This window comes from Hemiscyllium ocellatum, chromosome 8 (genome assembly GCF_020745735.1).
Source record: "Hemiscyllium ocellatum isolate sHemOce1 chromosome 8, sHemOce1.pat.X.cur, whole genome shotgun sequence".
NCBI lineage: Eukaryota > Metazoa > Chordata > Chondrichthyes > Orectolobiformes > Hemiscylliidae > Hemiscyllium > Hemiscyllium ocellatum.
The window spans coordinates 59,282,175-59,302,205 of NC_083408.1; the positions used below are offsets into that span (position 1 = coordinate 59,282,175).

The window sequence follows — 20,031 nt, forward strand, 5'->3', positions numbered from 1 at the left end:
GTACTGTCATGGGTATCAGTTCTGGCACTCGTTGCTGATTACCTCAATCTTTTTTTGTATTTGATGACTGCCATCATGCTGGGGTTGTTGACAAGTTAGTTCAAACTCTTGTCAGTAAAAATCAACAACTTTTTATTAATTATTACTGTATACAAGAGTTAACGAGCGAGGACATCTGCAGAATCTGACACACTCTGGTCCCAATTCTGTATTGTGTGAGCTCACTATGATCTAACTACGAAGAATGCATGTAAGCAGCAACATTTAAAGTATATAGTTAATCCTTCGTTGCACAATAACTTGTGTCTAAATCTGCTTCATGGAAAGAAATGAATTATTACTTTCACATGGGAGAATCTTTTTTTTTCCTGTTCCTGCATTTCCAGTGGCTGGACCTCTTGCCTTTGTGTAGTATGTAACAAATTTATAATGATCTTGAGTTTGTTACCCCCATTCCATTCCATTCCAATGCTTTCCTGTTCGTCTTTCACTCTTCTATCTCGCGTAAATTTGAATTGAGCAAAAATTGTCCTACCTTTATCCTAACTGGCACCAAATCCTGCTCATTCATCACCCACCTTTAGCATGGGTAGGAAAGTAAAGTTGAGGGCACAACAAGATCAGCCATCATCTCATTAAATAGTGGAGCAAGCTCAGGGGCCCAAATGGCCTTATCCTTCTTGCATATCAGATGTTTCAAGACCCCCAATATCACTGTTAAAATTGTCACAATTCAAATCAGTCTTTGCTCTCCCACATTCCTATCTCTGCAATCTTCTGCAGTCTAACAGTCTTCCTTGGATCTTTGGTCCTCTATCTTTGACCTCTTGTACATCTCTATCTGGTTTGCCATATCATTGACAACCATGCCATGAACTGTCTCGGCCTAAAGTTGTGCTGTTGGGATCCCTACACATCTTTTCTCACATCCTTTATGATCATTCTTAAAACCTACCTTTGTGATCAAGCTGTTAGTCATCCAACATTCTTTTAGCTTAGTGTCAGTTTTTACCTGATTACACATCTATGGAGTGCCTTATAATGCATACCTATGTCAAAAGCATTGTGTAAATGCAGTTTGACAAATTGTGAATGTCTATATTGAGATTGAAGCAATAGTATCTTCTGCAAACTACTTCTAGCAAAACAAAGTTGTGACCTATTGAGAGAGGTTAGGAAAAACACAGTTCTACCTCATCAGCCAGAGACAAAATTTGTTGTTCAAGTCTATGAAGGAGACGTTATGGGTGGATGAGTCAGTGTGTATAATTTTTAACAGCAGAAAAGATCTATATACGTAAGTGATGACCATATACTAGAAATTAGGAGCAAAAGTAGGCCATTCAGCACATTGAGCTTGCTTTGCCATTCGGTATGATCATGATTGATTCTCTTTCTCAATCCCATTTTCCAACTTTGTCCCCATATTCCTTGATGTGTTTAATGTCCAGAAATCTATCCATTTCTTCCTTAAATATATTCAGTTACTTAGTCTACACTGTCTTATGTGGTAGAGAATTCCATAGGGTCAACAGCCTCTTGAGGAAATTTCTCTTCATTCCTAGTCCTAAATGATCGAATGTCTATCCCAAAGCTATGACCCTTTGTTCTAAATCCCCCAGCTAGAAATAATATTGCCCTTCATCCAGTCTGTCAAGCCCTGTCAGAATTTTATGTATTTCGACGAGATTCTCTCTCATTCTTCCATATTCCAGTGAATATAAGTCTATTCAACCCAATCTCTCCTCATATGATAAATCTGCCATCACAGAAATTGGCCTGGTGAGCCTTCGGTGAACTGCATACAATACTCCAAGTGTGGTGTCACAAAGTTCCCATTCAGGAGTAACAAGATTTCCTTGCTCCTTTGCAATGAAGGCCAACATATCATTTGCCTTCCTCGCTGCTGCTGCATTTGCGTGCTTGCTTTCATTGACTGATTTATAAATGACACATGGGTCCATTTCTGTATTAACATTTCCCATGAGCACTACATAAATACAGGTTGTTGTAACTAGATGTTTTCTTTTTCAAACTAAAATGGATAATTTCACATTATACTGCATCTGCCATGTTTTTATCCATACACTTTTGTAAGTTACCTTGAATCTCCTTACATTCTCCATTTAACTTGAAACCCCACCTAGATTTGTGTTTTCAGCAAATGTGGATATTTTACATGCAATTTCTGTCTACAAGACTTCTTTTCCTGTCTGCTAACCAATTCTCAATCCATATCGAAATTACCTAATCCCATATACGTTAATTTTGAGCACACCCCTTCTGTGAGAATGTTTCAAAATATTTCACATCTACTGATTGTCTATTATCCATTTTACTAGCTAAATTATCAAACAAAACCCAACAGGTTTGTCAAATATGGTTTACCTTTTCATAAATTCATGTTGATTTTATTTAATCCTGTTAGTATCTTTGAATTGCCATCTTATTCCATCCTTTTTAATTGACTCCCATCATTTTCCCCACTACTGATGTTAGGCTAACCAGAGTAATTCTCAGTTTTCTCCCTCCTATTTTTAAAAAATAGTGTGATTACATATGCCCTCCCTGCCCCCATCTGCTGGGATTTTTCCAGAATCTAGAAAACCTTGGATGATGATGGCTAACATCCATTATCTCCATGGCCGCGACATTTTTTACCCTGGCATGTAGGTTATCAAGTCCTAGAGATTAACGTGTGTATTTTATACCATGTTACATTGTTACATTTCCATCTCACATTCTTACATATTAGGATTTATTTTCCTGCCCACTTTTGCCTTTCACTCTGATAAGTGACTTCTCACACTGTCTACCTATGACATAAGTTTCAAAGAATTATGTATCTGAATGCCTAGGTCTCTGTTCTACAATCCTACCCAGGGCCCTACCATTAATTGTATAAGTCCTGCCCTTGTATTGCATTTTGGTAAAATAAACCTCACGTTTATCCAAATTATACTCCAACTGCACTCCTGAGTCTATTGATCCAGTTGATGAAGATCTCTTTGTTATCTTAGATTACCTTCCACACTGTCCAGTGCATCACCAATTTTGGTATCATCTGCAAACTTAATAATCATGATCCAAATCATTTATATAAATGACAAACAAAAGTGGACTCAGTACTGATGTCTGTGGAGCACTGCTGGTCTCAGGCCTCCAGTCTGACAGACAACCCTCCACCATCACTTTCTGTCTCCTACCTTCAAGCCAATTTTGTATCCAGTTGGCAAGCTCACCCTGAATCCCATGTGATCTACCTTTAGTAATTAGTCTACTGTGTGGAATCTTGTCAAAAGCTTTGCTAAAGTCCATGTGAACAACGTCTACCGCTCTGCCCGCATCAATCCTTTTGGTTACTTCCTCAAAAAACTCAATCAAGTTTGTGAGATATGAATACCCTTGCATAAAAGCATGCTGACTATCTCTAATCAGTCCTTGCTTCTTCAAATGCATGTAAATCAGTCTTTCAGAATCACTTACCCACCACCGCTGTAGGCTCACAGGTCTGTAGCTCCCAGCTTCTCCTTACAGCCTTTCTTAAATAAAGGCACAACGTTAGCCACACTTCCGGCACCTCACCTGTGATTATAGATGATACATATTTCTGCTAGGGGCTCTGTAATTTATTCTCTAACTTCCCACAATGTCCTGGGATCAGATGATGGAGATTTAGCCACCTTTGTTTTCGAAGACCTCCAGCACTTCCTCTTCTGTAATATGAAGTGTTTTCAAAACAGCAATATTTATTTCCCCAAGTTCTCTAGCTTCCATTTCTTTCTCTACAGTAAACAATGACGTGAAATATTCATTTGGATCTCTCCCATTTCATGAGATCAACACGTAGACAACCTCACTGATCTTTAAGGGGACATATTCTCTCTCTAGTTGCTTTTTTGTTCTTAATGTATTTGTAGAATCTCTTTGGATTATTTACCATCTTATCTGCTGAGGCTATCTCATATCCCCTCTTTCCCCTCCTGATTTCTCTCTCAAGAATGCCCCTACTCTCTTTGTACTCTTCAAGAGATTCATTTGATCACAGTTGTCTATATCTGATATATGATTCTATTTTATTCTTGACTAGAGCCTCAATATCTTTGTTCATCTGCTATCCCCTATTCTTACCAGCAATATCCTTCACTCTAACAGGAACATAATGCCTCTGAAATCTCACCAGACTTTTGAAAGGCTCCAACTTGCCATTTGACCCTTTACCTGTGAACAGTCTATTCCAATCAACTTTTGAAAGTTCTTGTCTCATACCATACATCTATTTACTGAGCCAAAATCGTTTCTCAATGTTGCACTGATTTTACCCTTCACTGCTACCCACTTTCCTATCCTCCTTGCCTGTCTTTCCCAAATATTGATTGTATTTGGATATTCAGTTCCTATCCGTAGTTATCCTACAGCTGTGTCTATAATTGTAAGAAAAGCATATAAACTTACAAAGATCTTACATTCACATAAGAGTACTTTTACATTTATCTTTAACAATTTCACACTTTTTTGGCACTCAAGCCTTAATTGCTGCAAATCCCTATTTCTTTTCCCTTCTACTTATGCTCTCTACTTTTCTATCTTTCACATCTAGCTTTCTTTTCCTTTTTGTTTCTCCCTGCTCAGGTTCCCACCCCCTTGCTCTTCATGCTAAAATCATAGTACCAGAGAATGCTCAAACAAGGATATTGGTCCCGGTCCTTCTGGAATACAACCCATTCAGTTTGTTAAGGTTCCATTTTCCTCAGAATCAGTCCCAATGCCTCAAGAACCTAAATTCCTTGCTCCAAAAGTATCTTTACAGCCATTCATTCATCCGGTCTATTCTTCTAATCATGATCTCGCTAGTACATAACACTGAGAGTAATGATGAGATTACTATCTTTAAGGCCCTGCTTTTTAATTAATTTCCCAGCTCCCTATATTCTGCCTGCAGGGCCTCCTTTCTTTTTACATATGGCTATTGGTTCTGATATTAACCCACAACGTCTGACTGTTCTTCCTTTAGAGTGTTGTACAGCTGCTCAGTGACACCCTTGACCATGACATCAGGAGGCAATATGCCATCCTGGTGTCATATTTGCACCGACAGAAATGTCTATCTGTTCTTCTTCCAGTTGTGTACCCCATCACTGGTGGTGTTCTATGCTTCCCCCCCCCCCCCCCCCCCCCCAAAAAAAAATAGAAAGCAGAAGAAGCAAGGGCTAGCAACACATATAGACACAATACTTTCTACCTGCTGTTTGGCTGCATCATTGTAAGTGCTGCCTTAAAAAGTTCTCAGCTTGCCAGATGTTCCACAGTAAGTTCTGAGTAGCTGCAGCTGGAGACATTTCCCGCACACTTGGTTATTCTGAGCACTAGAAGTATCCTTGACCTCCCATATTCCACAAGAGTATTCTAATTGTCCAAGCTTTGCTCTCATGCCTTACCTTTGAACTGTTCCCTTTTTCATTTACTTTCTGTAGTAAAAGAATGTTAAATATAAACAAGGGTAGACTGTTGGAGAAGATGCAGAGGCATGGAATTGAGGGTGATTCAGCAGTTTGGATTAGAAACTGGCTTTCTGTAAGAAGGCAATGAGTGGTGGTTGATGGAAAATATTCAGCCTGGTGTCCGGTTACTAGTGGAGTGCCACAAGGATCTGTTGTGGGCCCACTGTTGTTTGTCATTTATATAAATTACTTAGACGCTGGCATAGATGGATGGGTTAGTAAGTTTGCAGATGAAACTAAAGTCGGTGGAGTAGTGGATAGTGTGGAAGAATGTTGCAGGTTGCAGGGGGACTTGGATAAACTGCAGAATTGGGCTGAGGTGGCAAATTGAGTTCAATGCAGATAAATTCACTTTGGGAAGAATAACAAGAAGGCAGAATACTGGGTCAATGGAAAGATTCTTGGTAGTGTGGATGTGCAGAGGGATCTTGGAGTCCATGTTCATAGATCACTGAAAGTTGCCACCCGGGATGATAGTGCTGTTAAGAAGGTATACGGTGTGTTAGGTTTTATTGGTAGAGGAATTGAGTTCCAGATCTGTAATGTCATTTTGCAACCATACAAACACTTGGAGTATTGTGTACAGTTCTGTTCGTCCCATTACAGAAAGGATGTGGAAGCATTGGAAAAGGTGCAGAGGAGATTTACCAGGATGGTTTTATGAGGAAAGGCTGAGACACTTGGGTCTGTTCTCATTGGAAAGAAGAAGACTAAGAGAGGATTTGAGAGAGTCGTACAAGATGATCAGAGGATTAGGTAAGGTAGACAGTGAAAGCCTTTTTCCTAGGATGATGATGTCGGCCTGTATGAGAGGGCATAGCTACAAATTGAGGGGTGATAGATTTAAGACAGATGTCAGAGGCAGGTTCTTTACAGTGGTAAGGATGAGGAATGCCCTTCCTGCCAATGTAATTAACTCAGCCACATTAGGGAGATTTAAACAAGGACATGGATGATGATGGGATAGTGTAGGGGGATGGGCTTAGATTAGTTCACGGGTCGGCGCAATATCAAGGGCCAAAGGGCTGTTCTGCACTGTATTGTTCTGTGTTCTAGGGTCATTAGCTTATGACTTCTACTTTAAATATGACTTAATCTAAAGACCAGTTTTCATTTTGACATCTGTGCAATAAAAGAATTCTCACCAGTGTGTGGCTGGCTGGTTGTCCCACAATCCTCTGTCTCCTGAACTTCAACCAACAAATGTGTGGTTTTCTTGCAATGTCACTCGTCAATTTTTCAAACTCAGCCTGCTCCAGGGTAGAATTGTCTCCTGTAGGTCCAGTTCCCTCCAATCTTCATTCTGCAATCTACAATCAATCCAGTTCTAGCTCAGTGCTTTTGTTTGAAGTAATGCCCTACAACTGATTACCTGCATCTGTCAGCCACAGCCAAATCTTTCTTTATAGGTAGGGATCATTAGCAGTGACAATCAGTTTTTCCCTACCTTTCACTGTGAAGAGCAAGGCAGATTGCTTCCTCTATTCTAAAGCTAGACAAATTTTTCAGCTTCTTTTCCCCTGTGAGAAAGATTAGATAAAATAAACAAAGAAACTTCCTATCTTACACAGCCTAACTGCATGACAACATTCTTGCCATGGTTAAATTCAAACTAATCATTTGTGCCTTTAGCATACCTCTTTAATTCTATAAGCACTATTAATCATTTGTATTTCTAATACACTTCTATAGCTCTCTTTCCCAGCAATGTTGTATCTATCAGCAAACTCCCATTTTAGCTAACTACTTTTTCACTTTTCTTTTGAGAGAACTGATAAATATTTTGAATCATTTATTTACAAAACTGGACTTGCTGCCTGTCATAAAAACTCAGTCATAGGTTATCTATTTTTCAACTTCTCACCCTTCTTGTTCTGAGATCGTTAAATAAAGACTTGGAATTGCAATTACTCCAACTACTTAAGCTGCAGCTACTTCAGGGTTGCCTATTATTTGCTCAATCAGATGGATTCCATTGAACATGCATTAAGCACTTGAACCTCCAACCTAGAAGTTGTATTCTTAACGGAGTCAGACATTGGCATCACCTTGACATTGTGGGCAAATAGTCTTTCTCCTGAAATTAACATTTGTGTGCCTGTGGCTGGATCAAATATTTGGAAGAAGGTAGATGGGTCAATAATGAACCAGTTTTGGTTAATGCTATTCTTTCAGATAGAGCGGGGCAAGCTTAAAATTGTCAGGTGGAGGTTAGTGCCAATTTTACTGAAATAGTTTAGTTGGGTTAGCAGTAATGTAACAGATAATTGTTATAAATGTTTTCTTGGGTATTGCTAATGTTTCAATTAATGATTGTCAGCAGGGTACCATGATTGATTCACAGCTTTAGCCAATTATCTTTTCTAATAAAACTATTCGTGTCTATTATAATTTTAAATCTTCTGTTTCACTGTAGGACCAGTTTTCATCTTCTGAAGAAAAATGAAAAGCTTTTACGGGAACTTAAAAACCTAGATTCAAGGCAATGGTATGTTTTTCTGCAGTATTGGTGTGTTTCAGGCTCAAATGTTTCACTAATCCGTCAGATAAATTTTGTATGTTCATTCAAACAAGAAACACTTCACGTCTTTCTTCATTGTATCTTTGCATTCTGTATGACAACTTTTTGATGCGACTCATTTCCATATACCAAAAAAGGGGTAAATGTACTGTAAATGAACTGAAAAATCATAATTGAAAGGAATACCCCAAATTTGAAAACTAGAAGAAAAATCTGCTCATCACCCAATTGAGTTATGTTCTCTAACACAGGCCTGTAATTGTTTCTGATGCTGTTAACCTGTATAGTTCAGCTATTAAAGTGAACTGAACCATATTTTCAAAAAATATACTCTTAAAACTAGTGAAATTGGGCAGAACATGTCATTTGTATACCAGATTTCTCATTTCCAAAGCAACTATTCTTATGTCGAAATCCCCAGGAGGATAACAGAAATCTTTACGGATGTCCTTAAAACATCCCTGAAGAGGTCAGAATTCCCTGCTGACTCGTGGGAGTCTCTACTTTGTGACTGATCAAAATAGAGAACACTCATCCATGAAGGCAGCTAGCATATTGAGAGACTTCATCGAGAGTGAAGAGATGAAGTCAAAGTACTTGAGAGAGCAAGCAAATCTCAAAACACCTTATCTATCTGACCCACCAATCACCTTGTGGCAGAGTCTCTAGGTCATGCATTGAACTAACCAGCTATTTCAGAACTCATTCAGGCAGAGTGGAAACAAGTTACCTTCAACCCTGAAGAACTGCCTGAGAAAAATGATTGGCCTGACCACTCTAAGGCCTAGGCCATTCTACACCTGGGCATGTAGCTACTTCTAGATTCTTTTTCTCAATGAAGGTCTTTCATACAACTGGTGTTTGCTGATGCTTATGAAGCTCTGGCTTTTTAAGTTCATAAAACAAGGGAAAGCATGCATCGTGGGGAACATCTTACTATATTAAAAATACCAGAAATGTTGTAGTTTTCATTCAGTACTAAAGCATTGTACAAAACTGTCACTGAACATTAAATAGCAAAATCAATATTCGAAGTTTTTTCTTGAATTCATTATTTAAAAACTATAGTGTATAGTATAATCTCCGTCTGTCCTGTGTTGTTTGCATATGTATAACCAATGTTTTTGAATTTCAACTGTAAGTTAGCTAAGTGAATAACCTTTTTGTGTACTCCTGTGAGATAACATTGTTGAATTAAGTAACAATTGTTTTTGTTGCTTCAAACTGGCTTCATTTTTAAGGTATTTTCACAAGTTACCATACAATTTGGAGGAAATTCATTTGAATGTGACACATTCACTATTACTTAATTTTAAGATGATGCTCATGTTCTAAAAATTATTTAATTTTGACACACACACAACTGTCATTTCACCCTTCAGTTCTCATTGATCAGTAGAAATGCCAACGCGTGTGTACCCTCCACACACAATTTCAATTTTTTTTTTAATCATTGGATGTGACCATTACTAGTATGGCCAGTATTCCTTAATTTTGTTTCCAAAGGTCATGATAATCTGCCTCCTCGAACCATTGTAAGCAATGAAGTCGAGAGTGTATTACTGGGAAAGCAAAGCAGGTCAGGCAGCATCTGAGGAGCAGGGGAATCAATGTTTTGAGCATAAGCCCTTCATCATGATGAAGGGCTTATGCCCAAAATGTCAAATCTCCTGCATCTTGAATGCTGCCTAAGCTGCAGTACTTTTCCAGCAACACACTCTCGACTCTGATCTCCAGCATCTGCGGTCCTCACATTCTCTTAATGAAGTGCAGTTACAGTGCAATTAGGAAGAAGACGTGACAATGAGGAATCAATATTCTATTTCTGAGTCAGAATGCTGTGTGACCTGGAGGAAGACTTGCAGAAGACCATGTTCAATGTTTGAGCTGCCCTTGGCCTTCTCGGTGGTAGAGGTCATGGGTTTGGAAATTCTGTGCATTACTCCTTTAAGGTTCATAGAAATGTACAGCATAGAAACAGACCCTTCAGTCCATGTCAACCAGATATTCTACATTGATCTAGTCTCACTTGCCTGGATTTGGCCCATATCCCTCTCAACCCTTCCTATTCATGTACCTATCCAGATACATTTTAAATGTTGTAACTGTACCTGCCTCCACCACCACCTCTAGCAGTTCATTCCATACGTTCACCACCCTCTGTGTGGAAAAAGTAGCCCCTTAGGTCCCTTTTAAGTCTTTCCCTTCTTACCCTAAATCTATGCCCTCTAGTTTTGAATTTCCCTAATTTGGGGAAAAGTCCTTGACCATTCACTATTCGTGTCCCTTTTGATTTTCTCACCCTCTATAAGATCATCCTCCAATGCTCCAGGGAAAATAGCCCCAGTCTATTCAGCCTCTTCTTATAGCTCAAACCCTCCAATCCTGGCAACATCCTTATAAATCTTTTCTGAACCCTTTTAAGTTTCACAACATCTTTCCTATAGAGAATTGAAATGCAATAACAAACAAAGCCAGAGATGCAAGGGAATGTGTTGTAGCTCCAGGTTTTGAAGGGCAAAATCTCCTTGTGATTTTCCTTTGGTTTGGTGATAATTGTTTAACTCAACTTCCACATAAATCAAATCTGTATATTTTACAGAAAGTGAATGATTGAACATTGCATTAATTGAAATTAATATAAGATATGAATTTTTTTGCCTCCCTAAACTAACTACTGTTTTGTTTCATGCAGTCGAGAAACGCACAAGATAGCAGTGTTTTATGTTGCTGAAGGGCAGGAAGATAAGCACTCCATTCTGACGAACACTGGAGGAAGCCAATCCTATGAGGATTTTGTAGCCGGGCTTGGTTGGGAGGTAAAGTTCCTTGTGTTTGCTCAACTTATTTACTTTTCACATCACTTACCCTTGTATTGCGGCATTGCTTTAACTCTGTAATATTGTTCCCATCTTGTTAGAGACAGTAACTTTTTTAAAGAACAAAAGAAGGAATCCAAATCCCAATTATTGATTAAAAGAATGAAGCTACAAGATTCCACAGTTCAAAAATATTTTTTTTTGCTATGAAAGAATGTAACAAAGTAAATGTTGAATACTATCTTGATTAATTTCCCACAATCTAGCAGCCAGAATCAACATCAGTTAAACATAAATGAGCAGGCAATTTATAAATAATTGTGAGCTTTCAATTATATGTTAAGTAGCAAATACAACTATGATAGACTTTACAAATTGGTTGGGGAGAAAGTGAGGACTGCAGATGCTGGAGATCAGAGCTGAAAATGTGTTGCTGGAAAAGCGCAGCAGGTCAGGCAGCATCCAAGGAACAGGAGATTCGACGTTTCGGGCATAAGCCCTTCTTCAGAAAGAAAGGCTTATGCCCGAAACGTCGAATCTCCTGTTCCTTGGTTGCTGCCTGACCTGCTGCGCTTTTCCAGCAACACATTTTCAGCAGTTTACAAATTGGTTGGACAATCAACACAGCATCAAGTTCCTCAAACTCAATCACATGTCCTTCAAAGCTCTTTCTCCTTTTCAAGGGGTGGCAGACCTTTGTCTTCTATTTCCAGCCAATAGTAGTATTGTATAATCACCTAAGTTCTACCTGCACAGAGCTGAACAAAAAGAGCTCACGCATAGAATCCCCTCAGCTCTGCTTGCAATTGCGAATTTCCATGTATCTTAGAAAATAAATCAGGTTGTATTTAATAAAACATCAAATAATGATTTCATAATTTTTTCGCTTGGAGAAATCATGCCTCTTCTGAAATTCTCAGTATATGCCTGACACCGTGAACTAGCCTCTAGTTTGTTACTTATTCTGTAAACAGCAGCAGTTGTATTGATATTAATGTCCTAGAAAGTATAGTTCCCTTTATTGATGTGTGCAAGATGATTTATAGTAAGATCCTTACAAATAATTATCAAGTTATATTTGTCTCCTAGTTTGTGCACTAAAGCATGAGATTCCTCCATAACATAGCAATCATTTTCAACATAGTTGATTGTTGACACTATTGGGATTCATTTTCTATGTGCATACATAAAGCAGAGCCATTTAAGATACAGGTTGTTCTACTATAACGCGACAGTTATATTCCTCTGCAACCTTGCGCTATAGAAAATTGTGCTATGGGAAACTGCTACAGGAATCGCGCTGTAGAAGCTCACGCCATGAAAAACTGCTGTACCTGTTCAGAAAGTTTGCATTATGCAAGCAAAGTCCACAATTCATCAGTCACATGAAAGCCAATTCGCACTGACGAACTACCTGTACTAGAAGGATTCCTACTGTCTATCGAACTATCCCAGCAAAAATCTTACATTCAAGAAAGAAGTAAGGAAGTAAAGGACAAAAAAGTTGAAATGTACCTAAGATATCGACTAGTATTTTTTGCCACTTCTTCAATGTTAGGATTTCTCTTTAATCATCGTGTGGACTTTAGAATTGGGCCTTCAATCAAATGGTCCTTTCGCAGATTAACATTTCTTTGTTAACATATGAGAGTTTATTTTGTGAATACCTTCCTTTTGATAGGCAAGATGTAATATTACGGATTGTGTATTTTTTAAAATGAGTATTTTGTTTTCTTTTGTTATCTCCATATATCACGAAATGTGTTTTGTTTACATTAGTTCATCAATATTGTTGATGTACTGGAGCTACTACCATAAACTTCAGTCTAAATCCAGTACATCTATCTAGTGTTTTTCTCGCACTTCCTGCTGTGATCAAAAGAGAGTGACGACTGTTATAAGAGGGAAGAGTTCATTCATTGTGGGACATACAGTTCTCTGAATTGCTGTGTTTAATTATTTTATGAAAGTGAATGTTTAACACTTGTTAAGCTTATTATCTGGCTCACCTTTTTGAGTTACGAGCAGTACAACCCGTGAATCAAAAGAACAAGGGTTTGTGATCTTATTTACAAACAAATGGCTATAGGTCCCTTGAACATGCTCTCTTATAGAATAACGATCATGAATGAGCGGATTATGCCACAATCCTGCCTATTTATGATGACCTTTTTACCCCCTTGCTTATCAAGATTCTATCGACCTTACAGATGTTTGAATACTCTACCCTTTTCAAGGAAGAGAGTTCCAAAGACCACAGTCATCTGGCAGAAAACAAATTATCCTCATCTCTAAAACAAAACAAAGATTTGCTGATGCTAGAAGTCTGAAACAGAAATGGCTGGAGAAACTCTGCAGGTCTGGCAGCATTGTAGAGAGAAAGCAGAGATAATGTTTTGGGTCCTGTGAGACGACTTCAGAATCCTTTCTCCTGCAATTTCTGTTTTTGTTTCTCCTTACTATATCTTGAGTAGACAATCCATAATTTTTAAATAATGACTCTAGTTCCTCCCACAAGAGGAAACATCCTTCCATCACCCAACATCTTTATGTTTCAGTCAAATAGTCTCTTACTTTTCTAAACTCCAGCAGAAACCATTCCAGCCTATCTAACATTTCCTCTTATGAGAAATCACCCATTCTAGTTTTTTTGCCAAGTAAACCTTCTCTGAATTGTTTCCAATGCATTTACATCCTTCCTTAAATATGGAAGTCAATACTGTACACACTGTTCCAGATGTGGTCTCAATAATGCCCATATAACAGAAGTATAACCTCCCTGCTTTTATATTTAATTCCACTCACAATAAATTATAAATTGTATTTTTTTCATTGGGTGTGGTCATTGCTGACTACATCATTTACTACAGCATTTACTTGCTGTAACAAGTGTTAAACATTCACTCTAGTTGCCCTTGAGAAGGTGGTAGTGAACTGCCCTATATAAGCAAGTGGCTCGCTAGGCCATTTCAGAGGGCAGTTGAGAGTCAACTACATTGCTGTGGGCTGGAATCACATGTAGGGCAGCCGAGGTGACAATGACATATTTCTTTCCCTGAAGGACATTAATGAGTCAGATGGGTTTTCTGACAATTAACAATGGTTTCATCGTCATCAGTAAAGTCTTAATTCTAGATACTAACCTTTTGTAAATCATGTTTTAGGACACTTTAGATCCCTCCGAGCCCTGTAATCACTCCAACTTAGATAATAGGCTTCTTTTTGTTCTTTCAACGAAAGTAGGCAGTTTAACATTTTCCTGCATTATTCTGCATTTGTCAGATCCATCTATCTGCTACTAACATCAAAACGTGCTTTGAGCACACAAGGAAATCATTTGGCCTATGTGGCTGCATCTGTCAAAAAACTAATCTAATATCATACGTTCTCCCCCCCCCTCATTCTAGCTTTTGGTTTGTAATCTTGTAGGTAGTTGGACTTAAAGTATTTGGGTATGCATTTAAGTCCACTCAAGGTTTCTGCATTCACCACTTTTTCAGGAAGTAAGACCCAGACTTTCACTATCTTCTGAATGAAAATCAAGTCCCATTTGTCAGCATTTGGCCCGTATCTCTCTCAACCCTTCCTAAATCATCCAGATGCCTTTTAAATTTGTAATTGTACCAATCTCCGCCATGCACGCATCATCCTCTGCATGAAAAATCTGCCCATTCAGTCCCTTTTGAATCTTTCCCCTCTCACCTTAAACCTCTACCCACTAGTTTTGGACTCCCCCACCCCAGGGAAAAGACTTGGCTATTTAGGTAAAAACAAGGACTGCAGATGCTGGAAACCAGAGTCTAGATTAGAGTGGTGCTGGAAAAGCACAGCAGGTTAGGCAGCATCCAAGGAGCAGGAAAATCAACCTTTCGGGCAGAAGTGGAGAGATAAATGAGAGGGATGGGGGTGGGGAGAAAGTAGCATCTCTATGCATTTCCACTCTGTAGACACCCTGCCTCTATTCCTGATGAAGGGCTTTTGCCCGAAGCGTTGATTCTCCTGCTCCTCCGATGCTGCCTGATCTGCTGTGCTTTTCCAGCACCACGCTAATCTAGACCTTGGCTATTTACCCTATCCATGCCCCAAATGATTTTTTAAACTTCTACAAGGTCACCACTCCACCTCCAACGCTCCAGGGAAAACAGCACCAGACTATTCAGCCTCTCCTTATAGCTCAAACCCTCCAACCCTGGCAACATCCCCTTGTAAATATTTTCTGTTCAATTCATCTGTCTTAGTCCCCAACCTTGCATTCCATTGAACTAATGTTCACCTGATGTTCACCTTCTGAACAGCTACTACTTTGGCACCTAGCTGAGCAATATAGAAAATTGCCCAAGTATGTCCTGTACACACACAGCAGGATAAATCCAACCTGGCTGATTGCCATCCAATTAATTCACTCTCGCTCATCTGTAAAAAGATAGCAGGTGGAGTCAACCTTCCTGTTAAGCAGCACCTGTTCAACAATACCAAGTTTGGACACCTTAGCCAAGCTCTTCCGATATAGTTACAACTCTAGCATCTACCCACCAGTGTGGAAAATTGCCCAGCTATGTCCTGTATGCAAAACTCAGGACAAATCCAACAAGACCAATTGTTGCCCCTTCATCTATTCTTAATCATCAGTAAAACGTGATTGAATGTGCCATCAACAGTGCTATCAAGCAGCACCTGCTCAACAATAACCTGCTCAGTGAGGCCCAGTTTAGGCTCCTCCAAGGCCACTCAGCCTTATTATAACGTTGGTTCAAGCATGGTAAAAATAGCTGAATTCCAGGGTTTAGGTGTAAGTGGCAACCTTTACATCAAGACCACATTCAACTGAGTGTAGCAACAAGGAGACCTCACAAAACCGGAATTAATGTGTATCAGGGAACAAACTCTCCACTGGTTGGGGTCATACCTTGCACATGGGAGGATAGTTGGGATTGTTGAGGTCAGGCATCTCCGCCTCAGGACATTTCTGCAGAAGTTTCTCAGGGTGGTTTCCTCAGCTCAGCCATCCTCAGCTGCTTCATCGATGACCTTCCCTTCTTCATAAGGTCAGAAGTGGGATGTTCACTGATGACTGCACAATGTTTAGCATTTGTGACTCCAGATCCAAATCCAACAAGACTTGAACAATATCCAGGCTTGAGCTTTTTTTTAATGTTAATCATGGAAGTTGGATTCCACTGACTATGACAGGATTTATTGCCTATCCCTCTTTGCCCAGAATGCAGTTAAGAGTCAACCATGTGGCTATTGGTCTGGAGTCACATGTAGACCAGAGCAGGTAAGGACAGCATTTTCCTTCCCTAAAGGACATTGGTGAACCAGCTGTTACTTTTCCTTACAACCAGCAATGGTTGAATGATCATTAGTCTCTTAATTCAGATTTTTTTTTTAGATTAGATTAGATTAGATTACTTAGTGTGGAAACAGGCCCTTCGGCCCAACAAGTCCACACCGACCCGCCGAAGCGCAACCCACCCATACCCCTACATATACCCCTTACCTAACACTACGGGCAATTTAGCATGGCCAATTCACCTGACCCGCACATCTTTGGACTGTGGGAGGAAACCGGAGCACCCGGAGGAAACCCACGCAGACACGGGGAGAACGTGCAAACTCCACACAGTCAGTCGCCTGAGGTGGGAATTGAACCCAGGTCCCTGGCGCTGTGAGGCAGCAGTGCTAACCACTGTGCCACCGTGCCGCCTGTGAGAAAATTTTGAACACTTCCAGGCCAATGTACACACCTTGAAGGAGAGAAAAGATGAGACTAAGAAAACTCTTTTTATTCTGTCAAAGCCTCCTGCTAAAGCAGATGACGAATCTGTCTACCTCCGGGAGCTCTTAGTAAGGTTTCTGGCCCATTTGCCTGCCCCGCCAGCTGAGACGCCTGCTAAGAACGAACACGACCCCCTCCCGGAGCATGAGCCTGAGTGGGTTCCCAACCAGACCCCACTTTACCCCCTTCCCCCTACCCTTCACACGCCCACTATCCTACATCCTGCCCCAGCTGAACTGCTCAAGCCCAGTCCCCCGCCCCCTTACAGTTACCCCCAATCAGGACCATCTAGTTCCCCTGTATCCCCCACGGCCCCGACCACAGCACACAATGCGCCACTTGTCCCGAATACACCATCTTACGGAGGGCCGACCCTACAAGCCCCTGTGGTCAAGGTCGTGGAAGGCAACATCGCCTATGAGGACCCAGCCGCTGATCGTAGGACACAGCGACTGGAAAATGTCCTCAATAGCCATGGGAAAAAATTAAACTTCCTGACCCGATTGGTTGCCGCCGGCATGGAAACCGATACGGGGTTCCTGCAACCGACCGATGACCCTGTGCGATCTCGGCCAGTCCGAGACCTTACCACACAAATGGGAAGTCCAACAGGTCAAAGTACAGGGGGACGAACACACCCCTGTCTTAGAGCAGGAGATCCTCCCAACACCAAAGCCACCTCCCCAGGGGAGACATGACAGCCTTACTGTCATGAGAAAGCACTCCAGCAGGGCCAACCCGCTATCCCATACGATTCCCAAGCCCCAAGGGAGGGATTTTCCCCTAGCACCAGACAATGACACCCTCATTATCCGCGGAACACACCTCCAGGGCAAACTTGTGAAAGGTGGGGGTAAGCTCACCGCCCCACCTGACCATGCCTTCTCAGACGATGAGGATGAGGCCCTGGGGAATTTAGAACCTCACTCCTACACACCCATCCCGCGAGCCCACTACAGCCCCTTACACGACACCGCGGACACCACCCAATTTTTATTGAATTTCAACTTCTCTGTGTGGTGAAATTTGAACCTGGGTCCTTGGAATATTGAATTCATAGTCTGGGCCATTGCCTTCCCTTAAAACAAACTCCCCTGAAAAATAGCAAGTCACCATTCACGCTACAAGAATGCAAAACAATGACCATCTCCAAGAAGAGACAATCTAGTCACTGCCCATAGACATTCATTGGTTTACCATCATTGAATCTCCCTGTTTCAACATCCTGGGTATTACCATTGACCAGACACGAAACTTGACTCACTGTGTCAATACAGTGGCTGCAAAAGCAGGTTGGAGGCTGGGGATCCTGCAGCTCTTGACTCCCCAAAGCCTGTCTACCATCTACAAGGCATAAGTCAGCAGTGTGATGGAATATTCCCTACTTGCCTGGATGGGTGCAGCTTCAAGAATGCTTAAGCTTGACATTATCCAAGATAAAGCAGCCCACTTAATTAGTACCACATCCACACCCATCACCAAAGCTCAATAGAGAAGTATGTATTATCTATGCATTGCAGAAATTTGCCAATAATCCTTAGACAGGGTTGTTAAAATCCACAACTAATTCCATCTAGAAGGTCAATGGAACAGATGATGGGAACACACTACCGGCAAGTTCCCTCCAAGCACTCACCATTCCTGACCTGGGAATATATCGCTGTTACTTCACTGTGACTCGGTCAAAATCCAAGAATTCCCTCCCTAATGGTATCATGTGTCTGCCTATAGAACATGGACTGCAGTGGTCTAAGAAGGCAGCTCACCACCAATACCTCAAGTGTAATTAAGGACAGGCAGTAAATGCTAGCTCAGCCAAGGATGCTCAAGTCCCACAACTGAATTTTAAAAATTGACCATTTTGTGAATGGAAATAGGTTCTTCCTATTTCTTCTCACCAGGCTATTTCTAAGTAATGAAACTAGATTGACCATCTGATGTCAACTTCGGTATGATCATAATGGCAAATTCCAGCTTGTCAGCATTGAGAATTTCACTTTACCAATATTTTGGGGTTTATGCCAAAATTGGGAAGACTGTGTCACAGACCCAATAGCCTGATATAGTCATTTTCATAAAATAATATCTTACAGGCAATGTGCCATACAATGCCATCACCATCCCTGGGTATTTCCTGTCCTGGAGGAGAAAATGAGGTCTGCAGACGCTGGAGTATCAGAACTGAAAATGTGTTGCTGGAAAAGCGCAGCAGGTCAGGCAGCATCCAAGGAACAAGAAATTCAACGTTTCGGGCATAAGCCCTTCAGATGAAGGGCTTATGCCCGAAACGTCGAATTTCCTCTTCTTTGGATGCTGCCTGACCTGCTGCGCTTTTCCAGCAACACATTTTCAGCTATTTCCTGTCCTGTCCTGTCCTGTCCTGTCTCAATGAGACAGATGTGGTATCAGATACCAGATGTGGTATCGCAGTGGTAAACTGTAATGTTGTTGTCTGAACAGAGGACTTCAGAGCCATGAGAACCTGTGGCATGGACAAGAAAACTAGCTATTATCACTGTCCCTCCCAAAGCCACCTGATGAATCAGGGCTCCTCCATGGTGAAACCAATTGCAAGAAACAATGAGGATGACAAAAACACAGAATGTGCATTGGGTGGGGTAGTTCAGTGTTGATTGCCAAGTGTAGCGCAATACCTCCACAATTCATCAAGCTGGCTGACTCCAATGTGTATAGTTCCTGAAGTGGGCCTGTTAAAGGTGTCATGGGAACCACCAAGAGGGAATAATCTACTTAACCTCATCATCACCAATCTCATTCTCTCAACACTGACCATTCATGACAGGAGTGATAACCATAGTCATTGTAGAAATGAAGTCTCATCTTCAAATGAAAATACAGGACAGAGTCCAAACAGATCAATCTATTCATGATTGACCTTCAATCAAACAGGACCATAGAAACAGTATATCCCCACTTTGCCATAACCATCAAACCTGTATTTTCTCATCTTTTTGCTTTCACAATTTCTTTTTTTTTTAATTTCACATCTGCATTTTACATTCTGCAATACAGTCCTCTTTGTATCTTGTATAAGTTTCCCACTATTTTATGCACAATGTCTAGATTTGTGAATTGCAGCATTTTTTCCCTCTGGAGACGTATTTGTTCTGAAATCTATTTTATCTCTTCCTTTAATGTCATTCTTTGCTTTTGTGTTGATCTACCTTGGAGTAGTTGCTTCCAGACTACTTTGTGAAAACAAAACTCACACTTCACCCTACTAAAATTGGCCACCCCTTTTTTTTTCTCTTGACCCATCATTGTCATTTCCCATATCGTGCTAAATCTAATGGGATTATGATCGCTGCCACTAAAATAGTTTCTTGCTCATGCACCTCCCACCTGTTTTATTTTTAAACTAAGTCACTAAATCTCTCTTGCTTGGCTTAC

General features: G+C 40.5%; 1 protein-coding gene across 9 annotated transcripts in view; it reads left to right on the plus strand.

The window, feature by feature from the left end:
- Window positions 1-20,031, plus strand: part of ralgapa1 (Ral GTPase activating protein catalytic subunit alpha 1) — a 319,967-nt gene that overhangs the window by 217,230 nt on the left and 82,706 nt on the right. For 8 of the 9 annotated variants that reach the window (XM_060829079.1, XM_060829081.1, XM_060829087.1 and 5 more), the window contains exons 34-35: window positions 7,918-7,989; window positions 10,718-10,841. In XM_060829079.1, coding sequence (XP_060685062.1) covers window positions 7,918-7,989; window positions 10,718-10,841 — 196 coding nt within the window. Of the gene's footprint in view, window positions 1-6,107; window positions 6,233-7,917; window positions 7,990-10,717; window positions 10,842-20,031 lie in introns of those variants that run through there. The other variant, XM_060829086.1, reaches the window with a different exon arrangement.